The sequence below is a fragment of the Protopterus annectens genome, chromosome 8.part0 (genome assembly GCF_019279795.1).
Source record: "Protopterus annectens isolate FY-2018-M chromosome 8.part0, PAN1.0, whole genome shotgun sequence".
Taxonomy (NCBI): Eukaryota; Metazoa; Chordata; order Ceratodontiformes; family Protopteridae; genus Protopterus; species Protopterus annectens.
In genome coordinates, this window is record NC_056741.1 from 1,285,418,251 (window position 1) to 1,285,440,723 (window position 22,473).

General features: G+C 40.6%; 1 protein-coding gene across 1 annotated transcript in view; it reads left to right on the forward strand.

Annotated features, from left to right (window-relative positions):
* Positions 1–22,473, forward strand: part of CIC (capicua transcriptional repressor) — a 1,784,113-nt gene that overhangs the window by 1,346,542 nt on the left and 415,098 nt on the right. The window contains exons 10-11 of the mRNA XM_044080802.1: positions 3,141–3,238; positions 13,362–14,955. Coding sequence (XP_043936737.1) covers positions 3,141–3,238; positions 13,362–14,955 — 1,692 coding nt within the window. The remainder of the gene's footprint in view (positions 1–3,140; positions 3,239–13,361; positions 14,956–22,473) is intronic.

The window sequence follows — 22,473 nt, forward strand, 5'->3', positions numbered from 1 at the left end:
GGGAGGCAGCTATGGATGCTCTAGCCCAACCTTGGCCTACAGGACTACTTTATGCCTTTCCTCCGGTTCCACTCCTCCCCAAAGTCATCCAGAAAGCTTCCCAATTGGGGTCCACAATGATACTAATTGCTCAAGACTGGCCTCGTCAGGTATGGTTCCCCTACCTAAAGAAACATGCTCTGGACGGTCCTTGGTTTTTGGATCTAACTCCGGACCTGCTGATTCATCAGTCGGGACGACAACACCAGTCCCTTCACACTTTGAAATTAACAGCTTGGCTCCTCCACTTCCGACTTTAGTCAGAAATCACAACTTAGACCCGGAAGTTATTCACATTTTATCTTCGGCCCACAAACCCACCACTAAGAAATTGTACCTCAGTAAGTGGAAGAGGTTTGCTATCTGGGCTCAACTCAGGGGCTTAGACCCTATCACTGCCCCGATACCAGAGGTCTTGAAATTTTTAACATCCTTGTTTACTCAAGGATCTTCAGTCTCTACTATTAAAGTACAACTAGCAGCTATCTCCAAATTTCACGAATCCATGGATCCACCGTTGATGAGTAGCAGATTATGCAAAACTTTCATTAAAGGTGCTGTGCTGTTAAGACCCCCAGTTTTTCATCCTGCGCCCCCGTGGGATCTTGATTTGGTACTTCGTGCCTTAACATCTTCACCTTTCGAACCGGCTGCTACATGTGAGTTAAAATATCTGTCTTGGAAAACTGCCTTCTTAGTTGCAATTACCTCTGCAAGAAGAGTTTCAGAGCTTCAAGCCCTATCTATCAAACCACCGTACTTGATTTTTCACAAGGATAGAGTATCACTTAGGCCTAATCCATCCTTTGTTCCAAAGGTTTGTTCTAATCTCTGCCTCCAACAATCTCTAGAGCTACCAGTTTTCTTTCCAAAATTCTCAAATGAAGCAGAATACACCTTCCATAAATTGGATGTTCACAGGCAATTGCGCTGCTATCTAGACAGGACTCAACAAATTCGAAAAACAGACCAGTTGTTTGTGTCCTTTTCAGATAATAAATTGGGTCAAACCATCACGAAAGCTACTATTTCCAAATGGATTAGAGATTGCATAACTCAGGCTTATTCCTCTTCAAATAAGCAACTTACAACATCTATCAAAGCTCACTCTACCAGAGCTATGGCTACTTCTATTGCTTTTCATTCCAAGCTCGCTATCTCTGAGATTTGTGCTGCGGCTACTTGGTCCAACCCGCACACTTTCATTTCCCACTATAAATTGGATGTGGCATCTAAAGGGCGAGCATCATTTGGTTCCACGGTACTCAGGAGTGTTTTCCAGTGAGCCATCCAGGATTCAGGTGCTAGGGACGCTGTCCCATCAGTCAGAATGTAGGCGAGATAGGATCACATAACATCTTTTAGTTATGTACTCACCATAACTTCAGATGTTTGGGATCCATCTCGCCTACATTCCTAATACCCACCCTCCTTCCCCCTGCCTTGGAGATCAGAAGAGATTGAACGGTTTTGAGTTCTACTGTTTTTTATCTTGTTTCATCTGACGATGTTATATAAGCAGCGTGTGTGTCTGTGTATGTATGCGGACAAACTAGATCTGGGGGACTGGTAGTGGTGCATCCTGGGATATAGTAAGCTCAGCCAATAAGAGACTTCGCTCTTTGGCATAAGCGTGCCGAGTCGGAGCCGAGGGATCGGCTCCGAACCCATCAGTCAGAATGTAGGTGAGATGGATCCCAAACATCTGAAGTTATGGTGAGTACATAACTAAATTTTTACCGGGAAAGTCTGACTTGGAATGGGCCAATTTTTAGTGGAGGCCTGGGGAGAAATGCTCCAGACGCATGTCTTTTTAACATGGGAGAAAAATGGTGCACCCAGAGGAAACCCACACGAATGCAGGCAGGATATGCAGACTCCACATAGAAGGCACCACAGCCAAGAATCGAACTGGAGAACCTCTTGCTGTGAGGCAGCAATGCAAACTGCTGCACCACTGTGCCATCTAATAAATTTTATTTTATTATAATATGGTGTCATGTATTATGTTACTGTTGGGCCAGCAAACTCGATCTGAGGTGTACCAGGAGAGTGGGGCACTATGGATAAAGGAAGGAGCTCAAGAGCTGGATTCATGAGACTAGTAAAAACGGCTGAGTAAGAACAGAAGTTGGATGCGGGACCCATCAGTTGAGGAAGAATGAAAATGGACAACACAGATGCATCATATGATGAGTGCATAACTTTTGTGTATCACTTAGTAAATGAATATCCTACTACTAAGTATTGTAATTTGATTTTTTTGTTATGACTCCCATAGTATTGCCTGCATTCATTTGTTCATTAACTCTCTGATGCTTGCTTTAAACATTTAATGGATATGAGGGAGTAAAACCTTATGCTAACAGTGAGTATGTGAGAGACAAGAAAACTAATCTCGGGGAGCACTTCAGTCTGTCAGAGTATGCACTAACTCACTCACTCATTCACTCACACACACATTCTTGCAATTTGGAGGATTACCAATTCATCTATAATATGTCTTAGGGATGTGGAAGGAAACCAGAACCCAGTTTCTTCTTACGGTTTACAAATGCCCATGCTGCACTTTCTTATGCACATACTTAAATAAATAGAATCTGCTCATGAGCCCAGTTTCACCTAGCCAATTGCCTGCAGATTTTGGAGCCCCATGAATTTATATTTGGTTCCTCAAAAGAGTAGACTTGCATTGGTTGCCAGTTTAAGAGCTGCTGTGGCGCTCATTGAGACCACTTCTTTCAAGCCTTTAAAACTTGACTAGAAAATATGTGTAGCAGTGCTATCACATTGCTGGCCATAGGTTTGAGGTAGTCAAGAGATGTGTGGTAAGTGGAGAAATCGGCAATCCCTCTAGGTTTAGTTACTTGCTCTGCACACTAAGGCTATAAGCAGGGGTTCCTATAAAGTTATAAATGATTTCCGCATGAGTTGGTCAGTAGTGTAACAGTAGAGGGAGTGCTTTCAAATGAGTCAGGTGGTGAGAAGATATGTAAATGTTCTTTGCAACTGGTCATAATTTGCTAATGGAGAAAGGCCCACACTGTTTGATGCCTCATTAATGTCTTATTTTTCTTTAATTGTTTTGTTTCATACATCAGATGACAGTTTTGGCGTTGATGACATTGATTTGAAATGCAAAGAGAGAGTCACGGACAGCGACAGTGAGGGGCACTCAGGGGATGACTCAGAGAGTAAGGTAACAATTTCTTTTCTATTGCTTTTTGAACTTGTGTTCACTTTCTCATGTGTGTGACTTGTTTAAGAAATGGCTGCCCATAATATGCTTTACAGGAGATCAGGTTCATAGCTGTGCACTAGACTGATGATAACTAGGACCTTTTTAAGGCTAACCATGCATACAAAATCTCTGATAAGTTCTGGTACTCTTGATAAGTGTAAGCAGGCGCCTGGAAGATGAACCATGTATAGGCTGCCCATGTCCATTAGAGACATAGGTGTCAAACCAGGGATGAATTTCCTTTTCCCCATCCAACTTTCCAAGTTGCACTTGAATTGTGTTAAGGATTGTGTCATGCTTCACATGAATGGGAGCATGTTCTAGAGAAGGGGTAGTCTTTGAGATACAGTCCTGTTGGTCCAGCAGGTCCTATTTTTATTACAGCAAGGTTTAAGTCTTTAGAATGGGTAATTATGGCACTCTTTGTTTTGCGGATATGCAGGAGATCCATCAGGGTGGTGGTGTGACAGTGTCTTATATGTCAGGCGTAGATCTCACTTCAGCTACCTTTAGGAGACAGAGTACAGGGATAGGACTTTGGGGGAGGGGTCTGTGTAAGTCATGTTATTTACGGCCTGTATTCTTTTAGTGAGGAACCTCTGTGGCCGTTCCAGTTGTTGGATGTGCCTGATTAGGTACATACCAAAGGGGGACATTGTACTCATTGAAAGGTCTGATGATTGCTGAATACAGTAAAACAATGACCTCCTTGGACTTAGATGCCAAGGATAGTGTAAGGTTTGTGGACAGACAGACACAAACAAGAGCACATAAATATCAGGGAAATGAGAGCAATCCTCCTCGCCCTACAGACCTTCCAACCTTACCTCCAGCGGGACCTCCGAAAGATCTTCACAGACAACACCACAGTTATGTGGTACCTCAGCAAGCAAGGAGGGACCAAGTCCTACCTCCTGTGCAGACTAGCTCTACAGGTATGGGAGCTGGTTATCTCTCAGGGAATCATCCTCCAGGCAGCCTACATCCCATCCCAGTACAACTTACAGGCAGATTCACTGAGAAAAACCAAATCAGACAGCCACGAATGGATGCTTTCAAGAGATGTGTTTCTAAATCTGGTCCACAGGTGGGGTATTCCACAAATAGACTTGCTCACCTCCTCCACAAACAGACAACTCCAGAGCTATTGCTCCAGGACACACGACCCGAAGGCATTGCAAACAGATGCCTTCTCAATATCTTGGAAAGGGAAATTCCTGTATGCATTCCCCCCTTCCCATTAATTCAAAGGGTCCTACTGAAAATTCAGCAGCACTCACCACAAATCTTGCTGGTGACTCCCTATTGGCCAAGGCAGCACTGGTTCCCTCTACTTTTTCATCTGTCCAAGGGCAATCACCACAAGTTACCCCCCTCAGTGGACCTACTCACACAGCACAAGGGGACACAGGTACACCCACAGTGGCAGACTCTGTGGCTGATGTGAAGAAGAAATATGGACATGTGAAAGGAAAAGAGATTTAATATGGTGTAATATTTATGCAAAGGAGAAAGCAAAACTAATACAAAAAGAGCAGCACCAAAGATATTTGAAGAAAAATGTAGGCAAAGGAATCCGGATATGGAAAACTTTACAATACAAAAAATAAGAAGATTAAGAGGAAAAGTAGAAAAAGAGATCAGTAGTGGAGAAGTCAAAGAAATAGAAATTGAGGTAATGAAACAGCTGCAAAGAGAAGGCTTCAGTGTAGAAAGTCAAATGCACAAAGCACCACAACAGGATAGAGTAATGGATATCCAAATTAAGGGGAAACCAGTGAAACAGGAAGCAGCTGGTCAGGTGCCATATCAAGATATTTTGGAGCTTTCCACAGGAAACCAGTGTAAACATTCATTTGAAGCTAGACAGCAAGGAAAGGAACAGGAAACTGTGGAAACTCTGATGCAGTCAATGTTGAGGAGTGATAGGCCAGTGAGTTCCCATGTGACAGAACAACAGATAACACAGGGTGTAGTGGAAGAGAATGTGCCACAGGAAGATGCTACAGAACTTTCTAAAGAATGCCCCCAGGAAATGGAAAACAAGGGATGTGCCCTCAGTATGGAAGAAAATTAGTTAAGAGAAGAGTTGCTTGATTTAATAGACATATATATCAAGATCAATGAGAGAAATAGACTGCAGAAGGTTAATAAAACCCCAAAAGTCAGAAGCTTGATAAAACAAATGAACACTATAATTAGGACTGTCCATAGAAAGCCATGCGATATAACAGAAGTAAACAGAGTATATTACTGTGCTGCTAAATTAATAACTGATAAAGTTCTACCACATGGAACACAGGGTAGCGAGGGAAAAGAGGGAGCTAAAGCGAATACCATTATGGAAATATTGAGTAGAGAAAACTAGAAAGCAGCTAAGACAAGAAGTGTCATTGTTAGAAGATTATAGAAGAGGGAACAGATCTACAAAAATACTAAGAAAGATAGATGTGATAAAAGCAATGCACAGTATTAGAACAGACCAAGATCTGTTATGCACTATTGGAGATAACAAACTAAAAATTTCAAAACAGGAGAAAGCCTTAGAAGATACAAAGATAAATATAAGGGAAAAGCACAAAATAAGCAATTTGTTGATGATGCAAAAAAGTTTTATAGAGAATTGGGAAATAAGGTAAAAGGAATTGAAAGACTGCCAAAAAAAGAGAGGAAGTAGATACATTTTGGAGAAGTATCTATGAAGATCCTGTGAAACATAACAAAGATGCTAAATGGATAGAAGAAGTAAAAGAAAGAATAAGAAGTTTAAAGGTACAGGATATGAAATGGGATGAAATAACAGCCAGAGAGATTGAAACAAAGCTGAGAAAAGCCCTAACTGGAAAACCCCAGGCCCAGATGCAGTGCCTAACTTTTGGCTTTAAGTATTAACTTCTTTGCATGAAGATCTAGCCACGAGTGAGAACTATTTATATGCACACCCCAAACAGACAGTGAACCTGCAAGCTACCCTAAAAATTATAGACCAATAACTTGTCTTCCGACGATGTATAAACTATACATGGGAATTGACGTTGACAGAGTTTATATTCATTTAGAAGAAAACTCAGTTATGGCAGTACAGCAAAAGGGCAGTAAAAGAAAGTCATATGGAACAAAGGACCATTTGTTGTTAAACAAAGTTATAGTGGAGAACTGTAAGAAGGGGAAGAATCTAAGTATGGTATGGATTGACTACAAAAAAGCATTTGATAGTATCCCACATTCATGGATAGAAGAGTGCTTAAAAATGTATAAGATTCACTGATTGACTACATTACAGTAACTATGAAACAGTGGCAGACCACTTTGCAATTAAGCCATGATAAAGAACAGATTATTATCCCAGGGATAAAAATCCAAAGGGGGATATTCCAGGGTGACTCTCTGTCACCGTTGATATTCTGCCTTGCCATTAATCCATTAAGCTGTTTGCTTAATAACTTAGGCAATGGCTACAATTTGGCTTCTAGAAAACAACAAAGTTTAATGACTTGTCATCTTCTCTTTGTCGATGATTTAAAACTATGTAGCTCATCAGATGAGGAACTAAAAGCACAGCTGCAGGTTGTCAAAACTTTTTCAGATTTTATTGGAATGTCATTTGGTCTTGATAAATGTGCAAAAGCAACCTTTAAAAAGGAAAACTGCAGCATCAGGGAAAACATCCGTTTGGGACAAGAATGTGATGTAAAAGAACTTGAGCAAGGGGGAGTGTATAAATACTTGGGAAGTGATGAAGGATCAGCAATAAAACATGAACAAATGCAAATAAAACTCAGAAAGGAGTACTTTAGAATACTTAAATTAGTCCTGAAAACAGCATTGACATCTAGGAACAAGATCCAAGCCATAAATCAATTTTCTCTTCCTGTCCTAACTTATAGTTTTGGAGTGATTGACTGACCCCAAAAAGTGTTGGATAGATTTGGATATTAAAACAAGAAGGATGCTTCATGCTCACCAAATGCTTTATAAAAATCAGTGTATACCAAGATTATATATTCCCCATTACGAAGGAGGGAATGGGCCTCCTTGATACTGATTACATGTATAGTTCTGCAATCGTGGGACTCCACACATATCTGCTGACCTCACAGGATCCAAATGTAGAGAAAGTTTTGAAACATGAGGAGAATAAATCTCTGCTTAATTTAGCAGAAGCATATCGACATCAAGCAGGAATGGAAATTAAACCAGACGTAGATAAAAACCAGCAGCAACTGAATGTGCTAAAAAACAAAAGAAAGAATATAAGGTGAAGGACCTGATGAGAAGGCAAGAAATGTGGAAAAACATAAATATTGTTGCATGTATAGAAAACCTCTGAAGAGCTTCAAGTTGATCAAGAATGAATGCAGGAATTGTTAAGGAGAGGTGAATTCACATCAAGAAATGAAAAGTTAATATTGGCAGCCCAAGATAGTGGGCTACGTACACGCTGGTTTACGAAGTCCATTGAACATGTGGGAGAAACAGACATATGTAGGTTTTGTAAAACCGAATTGGAAACAGTCACACACCTTGTTGCTGGTTGCGACGCATTAATGGCAGAGGGACTGTATACTGAAAGGCGTAATAATGTGGAGATACTGTTACACTGGAGGTTGTGCAAACATTATGGTATCGAAGTGGATGAAAAGCACTGGTAACATGAGCCATAAAGAATAATAGAAAATTATTAAGTTTATATCACATGGTATCACCCAATACCAGTAGTTCAAAAGATAGATGCTAGAAAACCAGATATAGTGGTCCAAGAAAAGAAGACAAAAGTAGCATTGAAATCTCCACACCTAGTGATTACAGTGTCTTGCATACAGAGAGACACAAAGTCATAAAATACCTGGATCTGCAGGCAGAAACGAGAGCCATGTGGAAGAAGGATACCCAGACAGTTCCAATAGTAGTAGGAGCAACTGGTCTTATAAAAAAGAATTTACAATCGTATTTAGATATGTTACCAGTTCATGTAACATTGTACGAATTACTGGGCACATTGCGGGTGCTGCGAAGAGCACTTTTGGCTAACATCAAAGAGTGAAACAATACTAATTTCATAACGTTTAATCGTACTTTGACTTAGGAATGGGGTCCCTTCCCGTCATGGTATTAGAAACCCAAAAGACTTGGAGAAATTAAAAATGTCAGACTCTGCACCTCACCCTGTGGCGGATAGGATTCTGATCCCCTTCAGACACCTGTACAATGAGGACAGGCTTTCGGTCTGTAGGAGGCCAGGAAACCCAACACAAGAAAATCCTATCTCTCCAAATGGAATAGGTTTTCTATCTGGTGTCATAAAAGACAGATGGATCTGCTGGACAGTGATATTCCCCTGATTCTGTCTTACCTGTGTGAACTATTGCAGTCAGGTTTGTCCTACTCCTCTTTAAAAGCACACCTGTACCTGTCTGCCATCTCTGGCTGGCTGCCTGCCTGTGGACCCTCTGCTGGCATTCAGACTCCCAGCCAAACTTTTCCTCAAAGGTGTTTTGCACCCAAGACCTCCCAGGAAACTGTCTCCTCCTTCCTGGGATCTTAAGTATGTGTTAGTAAAACTCACTCTGGCGCCATTTGAACCACCTGACAAGTACCCCTTAACGTTTTACACATAGAAAACTGTACTGCTAGTAGCTTTGATGTCGGCCAGAAGGGTCTCAGAGCTTTAAGTTCTTATGGCTACACCCCCTTTTCTGTTTTTTCATATGGACAGGGTTAGCCTGAGGACAAACCCTTCCTTCATTCCCAAGGTGGTCAACGACCTTTACTTGAATCAGGCTATCCACCTGCCTACCTTCTTCCCTAACCCACAGGGAGATAGTGCAAGAATCCTTCATTCCATAGGGATTTCACAGACAACTCAGATTTTATTTGCATAAAACCAGACCCTTTTGCACATCAGACTAATTACTTGACTCCTTTCCCTCTAGGGCTCTGAGAAAAGCAGTGGCCAAACAGACCATTTCATCCTGGATTTCCAGGGCTATTTCCTTTTTCTACTTATTCCATGGGAAGGCAATGTCAGGGCCCACTCTACAAGAGCCATGGCCTCTTCTGGAGCCTTTTTAAAGGCTTAGACACTAATTCCATTCTGGAGGCAGCTACTTGATTCTCTGTACACACCTTCATCAGGCACTACAAACTGGACCATATCTCCAAGGCCAGGGCAGGGTTTGCCAAGGCTATCCTGCATGGATTCCTGGAGTCCACTTCCAGGCCACCTCCCAGTCAATAGTGAACTTTGGTACTCACTCACTAGTAGAATACTGTAACACTGGAATAGAAGGACATAGGAAAGTTGTGTAAAATCTTAGCATAACCATAGATGTCCTTCTCTTCCATGTTGCAGTATTCCCCCCCCCCACCTTACCCCTCATATGCTTGCACTTGCTGTCCTTGGGTTCTGGACAGGCTATACCTTTCAGGACTGGCTCCGTCTGGGGCTTCTATCTATGTTCTGAGGGCTGGTGCGTGCAGACATCACCTTTGTGGCCCACGTTCCTGCCTCCACGTCAGACGTCCGACACACCAAGAGGGACTGAAAATCTTTGGAAACCTGGCAGGACAACCTGATCGGAAGAAGGGTAAACTCACTAGTAGAATACTGCAACATGGAAGAGAAGTAAATCTATGGTTATGGTAACATTTTACACAACTTTCCTGTATCATATGATAAAACAGTTATAAGCAAACTATCCATCAGAGCCAGCTTTGTGGCACAGAGGGCTAAAGCCTTAACTGTGGACTGCATGTCCCAGTCTTAGTTAGCTGCTTGGGCACTAGTGGAGCTGGCTGGGTCATACTGGGTGGCAAGCACTGCCAGCTCTTCCATTCTGAAAGTGAGTGGTGGCATTTCTGTTCACTGGTATCACTGATATGCCAACACTTGGCAGAGGCTGGGTGTGACAGCGATACAGCACACATGGTGGAATATCTTTGTCTACCAGACAGCATGTGTCCTGTATCTATGGAATACATGTTTGTGTTGGAGTAAGCACACAGATGTAATTAGCATTATTTGAGTTCATGTTCCCAAGACTGCTGTGAGTGAAAACTGGGATTAAGGTAACAGAAAAACCTTGATGGCTGCCTGGATGATGGTTCCAAAATGGAGAGATGATGGTCTTCAGTCAGTGAGAAGAAAAAGACCTTTAAAATTCTGATACAGTTTAATTTTCCATTTTATCCCTTCCTGTTCTTCATACTTTGATTTTCTAATTTTCATCAACATCTGTTTTGAATTTATAAAGTGTCATCCCTTTAATGTATCATTCCTTGCAAAAACAGTTTTGTTAATTTGCTGCTAGATTAATTTGAAAATAGATCCCCTTGCACAGGTTTCCTTCACAGACATCTTTTCCTCCATTATCTTATTATGCTTGCATATCATCATCTTCATGATATCAGGATTTCTCATGTTCATCTCTTGGCATGGAGGTCTTAGCAAATAAGTTTAAAATTGGGGTATCATCCTCCCCAAAAACAGGGTATTATCCTTCTTTTAAACTAGGTCCAGAACTAATGCCAGAATCATTTATGTTTCTTCTCTTTGTGAGTTTAGTTCTTCTGCAAGTCCTATACCTGCTACTTACTTCATATGATTCTCTCATTTTGAGCTTGACACTTCAACAAAAGTAGTTTTGGTGAATACAAAAAGAACTGTTATTGTTTGCTGAAACTACTGGAAAGGCCATAGAAATACCTCACTACAAGAATCACAGGCCTAAAGCAGATGCCCTACACTGACCGCCTTAAAAAAACTCCAGCTATACTCTGTCGCATATCGTCTACTCAGATGCGATCTCTGCTTATCATACAAGGCCATGTCAAACCCAGAGCTGTTGGACATGCTACACTTAAAGAAATCCCAATCTCTCAGAGCCACACGCTCCAGGGATCTAAACCTTGTCATCACAATAAACAAAACATGTTGGAGGGATAGGTTCCTGACCCAGGGACTCCCCAAACTCTGGAATAGATTGCCCATACATGTCAAGCAGAGTGCCTCTTTGGCCCTCTTCAGAAGGAACCTTGACGATTGGATGGGAGAAAGGAAATTTACCCCGGGGATCACGTCAGTTGCCCTGCTAGACAAGGGTCCAGGGAAGTAAATCGTGTGGGAAGAAATAGCCAGGGAATTGTTATGGCTAGGCTTGTATAGGCCCTAAGGCTGCCTAGTACCAACCTATGAACCTTGTCCAACAATGGAGTTTGCATTTGCCTTTTTCTCCACTGTTGTGTGACTTTGTAATGGATATTTATAAGTTTAGAGTATGTGGAGTGTGTCTTCCCACAAAGGGAAGGCATGGGCTGAAGGTAATTTCAGTGAACAGTGCAACTCAGCATAAATCCATTCTGAAGATGGCAGTCGGTCTGCTGAAAGTCAGTCCTTCATTATCTTTTTTTATTCCTCATAGATCTTCATATTATTATTGATCTTTTTCTCCTTGACAATCCATTTCTCCTGTCTCTTCCACACTCCATATTAGAAATGTTTTTTAACCAGGCTATAATCTAGAATGTGTTTTTGAGGGTTTACATTGCCATTCAGTAATTGCAAGGACTGGATAACCACATAATGTGTGTGTAAATGCCAGCACCCCCATTTTCTTCGTGATATATCATCCACATCCATAAATTAGTGATGTGTCACAGTTGGAACCTTAAAATATCTTGTAACAATCTTCGTCTGATATTCTGTCCAGCAACCTGAGGAGGCAGCATGAGTAGCTGTCTCCCGTACTAGTTCCCAATCATTCTTTCTGAACAGCCTCAGCCCTTCCTTACCTCATTTTGACATACCATGATGTTATACTATATTTGCATTCCTCCACCTTCCTGAAATTTCTGTTCCTTCCTGTATTGATTGAAAATGCTTCAGCTCTGTTATAGTCCAAGCTTTACCTGGTTTGATGATCCACATTTATGGTGTATGAAGTAGTCTGCAAGGATGTCATTGTACATCTGTTACTCTTTGCTATTTTATGCATTTATTAGCCTGTCAGGTATCACAATCATGCTGTTTTTCACATATTATGAAACGTGCAAGAGAATAATTTAATTCTACTTATTAAATATGACGTCCAGTGCATCCCTTTTAGTATTTTCGTCCCCTGGTGTGGGTTGTCCTATAGTCCACATTTCTCTTTATATATATCCTAATGTATAACTTCTGCTTTTGACAGAAGATTCCGTAAATTATATTTCAGCTGTCTAGCTGACATAATGAATATTCTTGCCAATTTAAGTTCTGAATTTTGACTTTTTTCTACCTTTACCAAATCAGGTCCCATTCCTCACTTTTGAGTCTGTCCCCATTTCACTATGAATACCATTTGGCAATATTCCCTAGAGTCAGGCATCTCTCACCTCTCATCCTTTTCCAGATTAATTGATACCAAGTTATCCTCAGTTTCTGTCTACCTCACATAAATGATACCATTAACTTCCTGAATCATCTTCATTTTATGGAGTATGATAATGTAGCTAGAAATCAGTGTTTTGATGAAGTATGCACTTGCACTGTGTCCAGCATATTGGCCATTTCATTGTGTTTTCTGCTCAGTTGGGGGAGATGGTATCCCCTTTCTGTGTGATAGCTGTTGCCTGCTTTTTGTGGTGTCCTAGAGTGCCAGCAATCTGGAAGAATGAGTGAACCAGTAAGTGCAGGTGGTTGATGGTTTTGAGGGGGTAGGAGGACCAAAAAGAGGGGAATGAGATGAGCTGAATACAAATTCTGGTTAAAGGGTTTAGGAATATTGGATTAGTATGTGTTTTATATTAAACGTTTTTTGGGTGGCATTGTTCTGCTTAGTACAGGTCACATTATCCTTGCGTTACTTCTCAGCAAAGCTTGTAATTTAAATTGTTGTTATTATTAATGTTTAAAACAGTAATAGAAACATATCAGCACATGACTTAGAATTTCCCAATGTACTGTACTCTTCAGGTTGCTGAAAGCACTTTACTGCTTATCATATATTGTGCCATGTGAAGTACAGAGTACTTTCTGCTTTGTAATGTTGCGAGGACTGTGGGATTTATTCGAGTATCTAATATTTGCTTTCTTTCTTTAAAGGATCTGTCTCAGAAAACATTTTCTCCTATCATCCGCTCCTCTCCACACCCTGCAAACTATGCTCGCTGTCGAACTCCAGTTGAATTAAAACCTGATAAATCACAGTCACTTGGAAACGATTTTAACCCACTGGAGGCCAGTATTCCACAGAACATAAATGTGAGTGGTCACAGTCATGAACAGCAGTTGTCCAAATCTTATGGGTCATTCCCTCTGCCACAAGGTGGCTTCAAAGGACATGATGTGAAACCACGGACTGAGCCAGTAACGATGATTAGACCACATAGTTCACAAACCAGACGGGCAGATGTGCGCTTTAATATTATGGACCCTGGCTCACAGTTTGAGAAAAAGAAAAAAACAAGGACAGAAAGTTCAAATCCAAAGACACTGTCAGAGGCATTGGAAAGTGGAAGCATGGCACAGCTGACAACCCATTCACATATTTCATCTGTGAGCATGCAAACATCAACAAGTGGAATTCATTCTCCTTTAGCAAAAGCCTGTGAAAGGACAGCGACTCATATTCTCCCTGTGGGTGCTGAACGAACAACAGATTGTGCTTCAGCTTCTACCCTGGTGTCCCAGTTATCAAGAGCCCCAACACTATCTCTCGGAACCATGTTGGTCACAAAGCCCTCTGTGTTAGGCCCAAACAGTGGAGTCATAGGTCATAGTGGTTCACCAGGGATGTTGCGTATGGCTTCCACTGTGGTGACCAGTGTGGTGAAGCCAGTCAGTAGCACACCAGTTCCAATTGCAAGCAAGCCATTCCCTTCAAACCCAGGAGGAATTAGTCGCTGTGGGAACACTGAACTTGGTGTGGCTTCTAAAGTTGTTGGCCCCCTAGATCTGCATCAGCAGTTTTCTGCGCTTGGAGGTGGAGTAACTGGAAGTACAAGTAGGATAGATGGTATTCCACACACATGTGCAATCACGTCTACAGTTACAGCTCCAGCTGGAAGGATTTCTGGCTCCCCTCTGCCCCCGTTGGGATTTGGTGTTGTCTATGCCCCAGGATCAGATAAAAAGCATCTTCAGACTGTTGGTTCTCAGGCATCATCATCACATTTGGTGCCTACCCCCCTTAATTTAGGGACCCTAACAAAGCAGCCTGCAGCTCAAGGAAGTATGGTAACCAACTTGTTAGTAGGTGCACAAGCTTATAGTCAGGCAGGGTCTGCAGGTGGAACTGGGACAGCTTCAGGCACTGTACACTCTCCTGTAACAGTTTTACCTCCTGGGACCCTTACACAACAGCCATCAGTGCAGTTTATTACCCAGAATGCACCAGGAAACCAGAATGGTGCTATGTCTCTTGGCATCATTCACTCACAGCAGCTCATCCCCACTGGTACAACAGGTAAGGCCAGTGGTATCACACAAGTACAATACATTTTGCCTACAATTCCTCAGAACTTGCAGGTTACTGGAGGAAAAATGTCTGGACAGCCAGGTGCTCCAAGCATCCAGTTTACAATTCCTCCAGGTAATGGAAAAGTCATCACTGCGGCAACTCACCAGGGGATCCCTATTCTCCAACCAGCTACAGCTGCTAGTCCGGCTGTCCCTATGGTGTCATCTGCATCCAAAGGTAAGCATGTTATAACTTTGATCTAAACCATGTCATGTAAAGAGGGGTAGTTCTTACAGCTTCCTTTAGCACATTCTGATCATGCTGTTAAAGTACCAGAAATATTTTTCTTATTTAATCTCACAAAATCCTGTTTTTACACAGTACTTAATGTCGCACATTAAGGAGAAGCCTAAGATTTATCCTTTAGAAGCCCTTTGCTCTTATCTGTTGGATGTATTAAAGAGTACCTTAATTGTATTCATCAGAACTCCTCTTTGTCCCACTTAACTTTTTTTTACATTACTTATGGCTTGAACACCCTTCATTTTACTATCTAGAAATGCTTTGTCTGTCATTTAATTTTGAGTGGAATACATAAAGCAGTAATGCACAGAAGCATTTGATGTAACATAATTATGGAGTTAATACTGAAGATGAGTTTTGGGTTTTTGGTACTTTTGGCATATGGTTACATTCAGGATTGATACTATAATTTTTTAGCTATCAAAATTATTAATTTTTTGATACCTTGTAAAACTTTTGAAGCCTTTACATTCCTAACATCAGATTAAAGAAATCATATTTGGTATAGCATACCAGAGCTTCAGTTTGATATCAAGATATTAAAGTCTTTTCAGCAGCTTTTCTGTCTGGAACTTGCAACTTCATCTGTGTTTTCTGATCTGTGTACTTGGTTGTATATTGTCTGCAAAATCTTATATGCATCCATCTAGTTTTTTTCCCGTGGTGTTCTTTGTATAGATCACTTTTGCAGTAGAATTCCTTACATGTGAGAATTAGCTGCAGGGGCGATATCTACCTTTTTATCCAAGCTTCCATAGGTCTGCAGATGTCAGTTACATGCTGTTTCCTCCACCGTGTGGGGATACACACCATGGAAAAGAGGTAGCTGGCCTGCTTCTTCATTCCTTTGTTGCTGCAGGTATATGTTCATCTTGGTAAGGAAACACAAACATTGCTCTGTCCAGACTTGGTCCCACAGCTCCTCTTTTTCTGATTCCTTGACAGAAAAGTGCCACATTAGGGAAATATTTTTCTTTTTTTATTTCATCTGTTCAAAAAATTGTTAGTTTAGTCAGAACAGTAGCTAAGTAAATTGGTGTCCAAGGCATTCTCCAGGGTGGTGCCCCCCCCCCCCCCCCCCCAACTGTGAGTCGCCAACCAAAAAAAAAAAAAGGTTCTGTACCAAAGTTGAGGACCAAGAAAACTCCTAACTGTAGGAAGGAGCAGTTAGTAACACACACAATGCAAATGTTAGCAAGACAGTTTATTTAAGCAACAGCTATATCAACCATGGCTACTAAAATATATTGCTCTCATGCCTGATCAGCAACAAGTCTGCCATGTCAAATGTGCTCGCTAACAGACTGCACCAGGGACAGCTACCCTATTCACCCTGCACTAGCAACAGTGTTCAGTTTTGTAGTATTTTTTCCTGATGACAAATATGTGGGAAACTGCTTGTCTTTGGGCGTGCCTCTTGTAGGCCAAATGGTCATTTGTAGTTGTGGGCACCAGATCCTGTACAATGGCTGTCATGTAAAATTGTTTATTCTGCTTGGTAGAGTGTCACTTCACAGTTGACTTTAAAATGTGCAGTTCTTACCGCTAGAAATAGAGATGCCACAATTTGCATGTGTTTGGCTTGAAAAAAAGTTAGAAACCATCAAGCAGTCGGATACATCCAGGGGAAAAACATCTCATAAGAAACACAGATAAAGTACCAGTATCACAAAAGTGCTGAGTGAAAGGGGCTCCTCAAAAATGATGCAAAAGAGCAGATGGCCACTCCAGTAATGACAGACTCAGGAAGACTGGTTCCAGTTAGGCAGTCCCCCCCCCCCAGTTTCTTTGAGAACTACCTTTCCTTTCAGTCTTTGTTTGGGAAAAAAAGGTAGTTAGGAACAGCAGGTTCAAGCAAGTCTTCCCAGGGACCTGGTACTCCTGAACCAGAGGAAGTTTTTGCGGGAGCATCTTACTAATTTGTGGAATTGGTATTGCAGAAAATGAAACCAGATTCAAGTCACTACAACTCTCTGAAGGATACAAGTACAAACAGTCTTTGAACTCACAGAAGGGGGTTCTTCATGGGAGTGGATGTGCAACAAGCTTAATCTCTGAGTACACAACTGTTCATACTAGTGTTTATTTATATCAGTAAACAGGCTCTAGGGGATAAAGCAATAGACCTGCTGTATTCAGATCATGTGGCACTACAAGCAGACACTGAAAAGGAACTTCAACAAATGACGGGGGAGTGGAATGCAAAATTCTAAGCCCGGGGCATGAAACTTGAGTACAGACAAGACAGTTGCCATGGCAGTAAATGGGGGAATCAGAGGTTGAAAATTGAGAAAGAAGAGAAAATAATGGGACAGGTTAATGGCTTCAGGTACCTGGAGGGGGTGGGTGAGGAGAAAGGAAGACCGAATGAGGCTTGAATCAGAAGGGCTGCAGCCAACTGGCACAGTGTGTCAGGGTTAGGGTATCATACAAAAATACCAAGGAAGCTGAAAAGACATGTGACTGTCAAAGAAAGTAGGAGAGTGGTATTGAATTGAGAGAGATTGATGCTACACCCTGACCCCATGTAGAAAATCAGAAAAAGTGGGATGATGTTGGGTTCCCCTGTGTTTGACCAAACGTACATTTGTTCGACAAACACAGGGGTGTGATTTAATGTCGACAGCATGGATGGCTGAATGGTGGATATGTTGATGGTATGGCAGGTTGATACAGGTAAGTGGGGTTGGGCGGCTGAGACCATGTGTGAGTTAGGGTCAGGGATGAGTGAAAGATGGGTGTCGTGTGTTTGTGTGCGAGTTTGCGTATTTTAGGGTAAGGGTTAGGTTAAGGGATAGATGTAGTGCTGTTTGTGTGTGTTTGTGCATGTTGGTGTGTCTGTCTGTCTTGTGTAGTGGCAGTGTTACGGGAAAGTTTTAATGACGTTAAGGTGTAGGGTTGGGGAAGGGGCAACGTTAGGGTTAGCACCCATTACTAAGGTGGAGTAGAGCACTGGCACTTCCCTACCTATCTGTTAAACAGAGAGGAATTTAAGAAATGGGTAGTGAGAATTATTACGGGAAAATAGAAATTTCTGCAGAAATATACTAAGGGGTGGAATAAAATGAAAATGGAGTTTAAAATTGGGGTAGAAGTAAAAGAAAAAGAAATATGGTTAAGAAGTAACAGGAATTATTTAGATGCACTGAGAAAGTTTAAAAGTACTGCAGAATAGGGAGATTCTCACAGAACAAGAAGAGGCTCAAGTGCAGAGTGCTATAGAGAAAGTAAGAGATTACCTCGATAATATGAATGAGTTTACAAAGATTGCTGTTAAGTAACTGTTAACTCCAGAGCACAAAACCTTTTAGCACAACAGCTCAGGCAGTAGAAAGTACAAAGGGTTGTTGCCAAGCTTAGGGAGCCTATAGCAAGGAAAATAACCAGAGATCCTGTAGAGGTATTGAAAATATTTCAGAAATGTTATGAAAATCTGTATAAAACTGAGAAATGTGGAAATTTAGAAAAAAGTACAAATAGAAATGCATATGGAAGCATTGGTGATGTATAACCAATCTACAGGAAAGTCTCTAGGAATAGATGGTATTCCAGTTGAAGTTTAGAAGCTAGGAGAGAAGAAAGTGATAAAGAGCTGGATATTTTAAAAGGAGGAAAAGCACCAACATCCTGGAAGAAAGCTGTGGTGGCTATAATACCAAACAACCTATCAGGTCCAGCTTCGTTTAGGTTCATAGGTTCATATTCTCTCTATTCTGCAGTTTAGGCCAATTTCCCTTCTAAACCATGCTTATAAAGTGTTTATGTCAGTAATGGCTAAAAGAATGGCAAAAGGGATGCCAAAATTGATCGATATTGATTAGTGTAATTTTGTGGAGGGGAGTCAAACATTTGACAACATTAATAGAATAGTGATGATCCAGAGAGAAGCAGAATGTAAGAAAATATCAGTGTTGTTGGTGGTTCCTGATACAGAGAAAGCATTCCACAGAGTAAGCTGGGTTTTTATGAGTAGGGCAGTGGAAGCATTTGCATCCACTGACAAAATAATAAGGTTAATTAGGAGGATATATGAGAGATCGGGGATGAAAATTAAAGTTGAGGGGATTGCCTCTCTGATAGGTTTGGTTTGAACAGAGGAAACCCCTGTGTTATGTATGTTATGTGTAGAGCCATTGACAAAGAAAATAGGGAACACGGAAATTTAAGTATATAATTTGGTATGGTAATCAAGAAAAGTTGGCTTTATATGCAGATGATATTATTTTGTACCCAATGTAACCAGAAAAGCACATTTCAGTGTTGTGGAGCATTCTGAGACAGTATCTTGTCTTTTTCGGGGTACAAAATTAATGAAGATAAAAAAAATGCTATAGCTGTAAACTGTGTATCCACACAAAAATTGGTTCAGCAATAGCCATATTTATGGGGATATGATAGAATGAAGTATTTAGGAGTATGGATTAAAAATGATTCTGTTATAGCAGCTAATGAAAACTAAACAAAAGTTAATACAAAAAACTGAGAAATTGGATGCTCTTTTTATGGATATAGATAACAAGATACAAGCAGTGAAAATGATTTTAGTCCCTTTAGTTTTATTCACAGGTCAGGCATACTTTTTATCAACAAGAGGAGAAATTGTAAATAGCAAATAAGAAAGAGTTGAATAAATTTATCTGGGGGGAAGAGGGCAAGAGTCAAGTGGGATAAGTTTATCCTTCCAGTAGAACAAGATGGTGTGGGATTACCTGATTTGAAGGGGTATTTCAGAGCTATATAGTTAAGGCTCCTATACATAGCACAAGCAGAAAGCTATAATTCAAAATGGAAAAGGATGATAATGAAACCGTGGGAAGCTCAAGAAATATGAGAGACTGGGATTTTGGATGCAGATCTTTAAGGAGAGTAACAGTAACCATATATAATATTATAAAGTAGCAGAAAGTATTCTAAGAGTTATGCCAACACTAGAACGAAGAAAAGAGATTCTGCCATTTGGAATTATGGTAGTTAGGGGCACAGAGAATAGGCAAGAAGGGGGGTGGGAATTACTGGAGAAAACTGGCAAAGTAGCTAAAAACTTGGGAAAGGTAATAGAATAGGAAGAGGCCAAGACTTCATTTGAACTTCAATCTAGAGATTGCATTTATTTCACTCAGAACAGAATGCACAGCTGCTTTCTGCTGCAGACTTCTTGTCTCCCACTGAATATTTGCTAATGGAAAAAAAAAGACGAGCTAATGTCTTTGCAGATGTAAGAAAGTTAGCATTTTTCATGGCTTTCATAATTTTGTCCCACTTTCCAAGCCTACATGATTGGAAAAAACACCTGTCTTTAGCTTAAGCCAAGGGCATTTGTCTGGAATTTCAACCCTGTAAAAACAAAATAAACTATCATAATTGTACAGGTAATACAATTGGTGTACTTCTGCACCACACCCCACCCCAGCAGTTCAAGATCACAGTATGTTAAAATTAAACTTGCTTTTGTCAAACCTTTCTTCATTTGTTATACTGTAAGTCATATATTTCGTACAACTAAAAAAGTAATTGTTTACACTAATTTCTTTAACATGTGCAACAGTCACTGAAAAGACTCCCCTCCCACATTTAAAATTATATCTGAATAAACTGTACACAAAGCTATTTATTAAATATAACATGCAGTTTATATCTTAAAATGTTTTATGCAAATACTATTAACAAAATTTCTTTTACTTAGTTACCTTTTCTCCTTTTAGTGTCCTTCTAAACATTAATGATATAAAGTGAGGTGTATGCTTTACAGCCCACCCACAAGTTTAACAAAGTCAGCAAAAGTTCAGTCTTTCTCCTCCACTTTTTCTTGCAAATCCATATTTCACAAATGTGATTGATGCTTTATAGTCACCCATTTATTCACTAATTTCAGTGTTGCTGGTCTTCTTCCTGTTTATCCCCATCTCCCAACACCAGACTCTGGTTCAACTCCAAGATACTCTTGATTCTTCCAGTTAACTACTCTGCATTTTTCCATCTCTCAAGCATTTTTCTTTGGAATATTGGAAAAAGTTTCACAAAGTCTCACTATGAGCTTTATTGTCACAACAATGAGAAGCAGAGCCCCCTTCTGTTTGCTGGCCCACTTTTTGTTGGATAAACTTTTCTGTTTCCTCCTTAGCCTGATCTGCATAAAAATCAATTTAATCCTCCAGGAAAAAAAAAATTCTGCAGACAGCTTGATACAACAGCTTGAACCTCACATCCGCCTGTCAACATTCCCTGATTGCTAACTTAAATTTGCTTCTTTTCTGTCTGGTGTACAGCAAATAATCGTTTTTCACACACTGCTGTCTCCAATGTTTAATTAATTTCCCTTCTGCCACAGTTTCAGTCAGAATCAACTCTTTCTCCTGGTGTGATTCATCTTTGCTAATACAGGTCTTGACTGTTTTCTCATTGCCATGTTTGGAACATACACTTGATGTGCCCTTTCTGTTAAAAATAAAATCCTGCTTAGGAATACTAGTCCAGTTTCTCACATGCTTTCATAAAATTAAAACAGTATGTTTCTTTCCATTTCTCTGGCAAAACAGAAAGTCTTAGGTTTTATCTGTAAATTCTGTCTTCTAACCCTACCATTTTGTGAGACATTTCTTCTTGAGAAGTCTAATACTTGGTTAGTCTTTTCTTCATTTTAGCCTCTGATTTTTGCAGTTTTATAAGTTCATCTGAATAGCTAGTTAAAGCTTCTTATGTTATTTCCAGTCTTTTGTTATTTGAGTTGATATAGTCCTTCAATGTTTCGTTTATTTTAATCACCTCTGAGTACATTTGATTTATTTTCCTCTAAATTACTGAAGGTCATCTGTTATACCAAAGCAGAAACTTGAACTGCTTTTTCTGAACAGTTGCAGGATTCCTCCTAGGCAGTGTTTTCTCTTCAGTTGTTTTGTGTGATTTTCTTTCAAGTTTTCTAAATTACTTTGCTGAGCCAGTAACTGAATTTTACTCAAGCTGACACAATTACTGGCTGTTATTCCTCATTTTCTTTTTTCACACTGAGAGGGGTGAATTAAGCTGTTGATCAGTGTGCAGCCATCTTGGACTCCAGGATTTTTTTAGATGTTCTTTGTGTTTCACTGTTGCAGTCATCACACTTAAGTTATCTGCCTGCAGGTAGCCCTCAGTCGGCCCGAATACCAGAGACTTACTATTTCTGCGTTGGTTGCTGTCGCTTCAGAAGTGACGTCAAGTCGTCGGGGATATAAAAACAGGCAGCCGATGCCATTACATCAGTCTTTCTTGCCGAGGAGCCCCGAAGCAGTTTGCATGAGTGCTGGTCGGCTGCTACCTGAGTTTTCGTTCCAAATTGAATAATTCTGAAGTCTTCTAAACCTAAGTACCCCATTGGGGACCCTATTTCTTGCTCTAACCGATATCAGAAAAAGTTAACAATTATCTCGCCTGTGGAAAGCAAATACAACACCGAGATTTCCATTCTTACTGTGT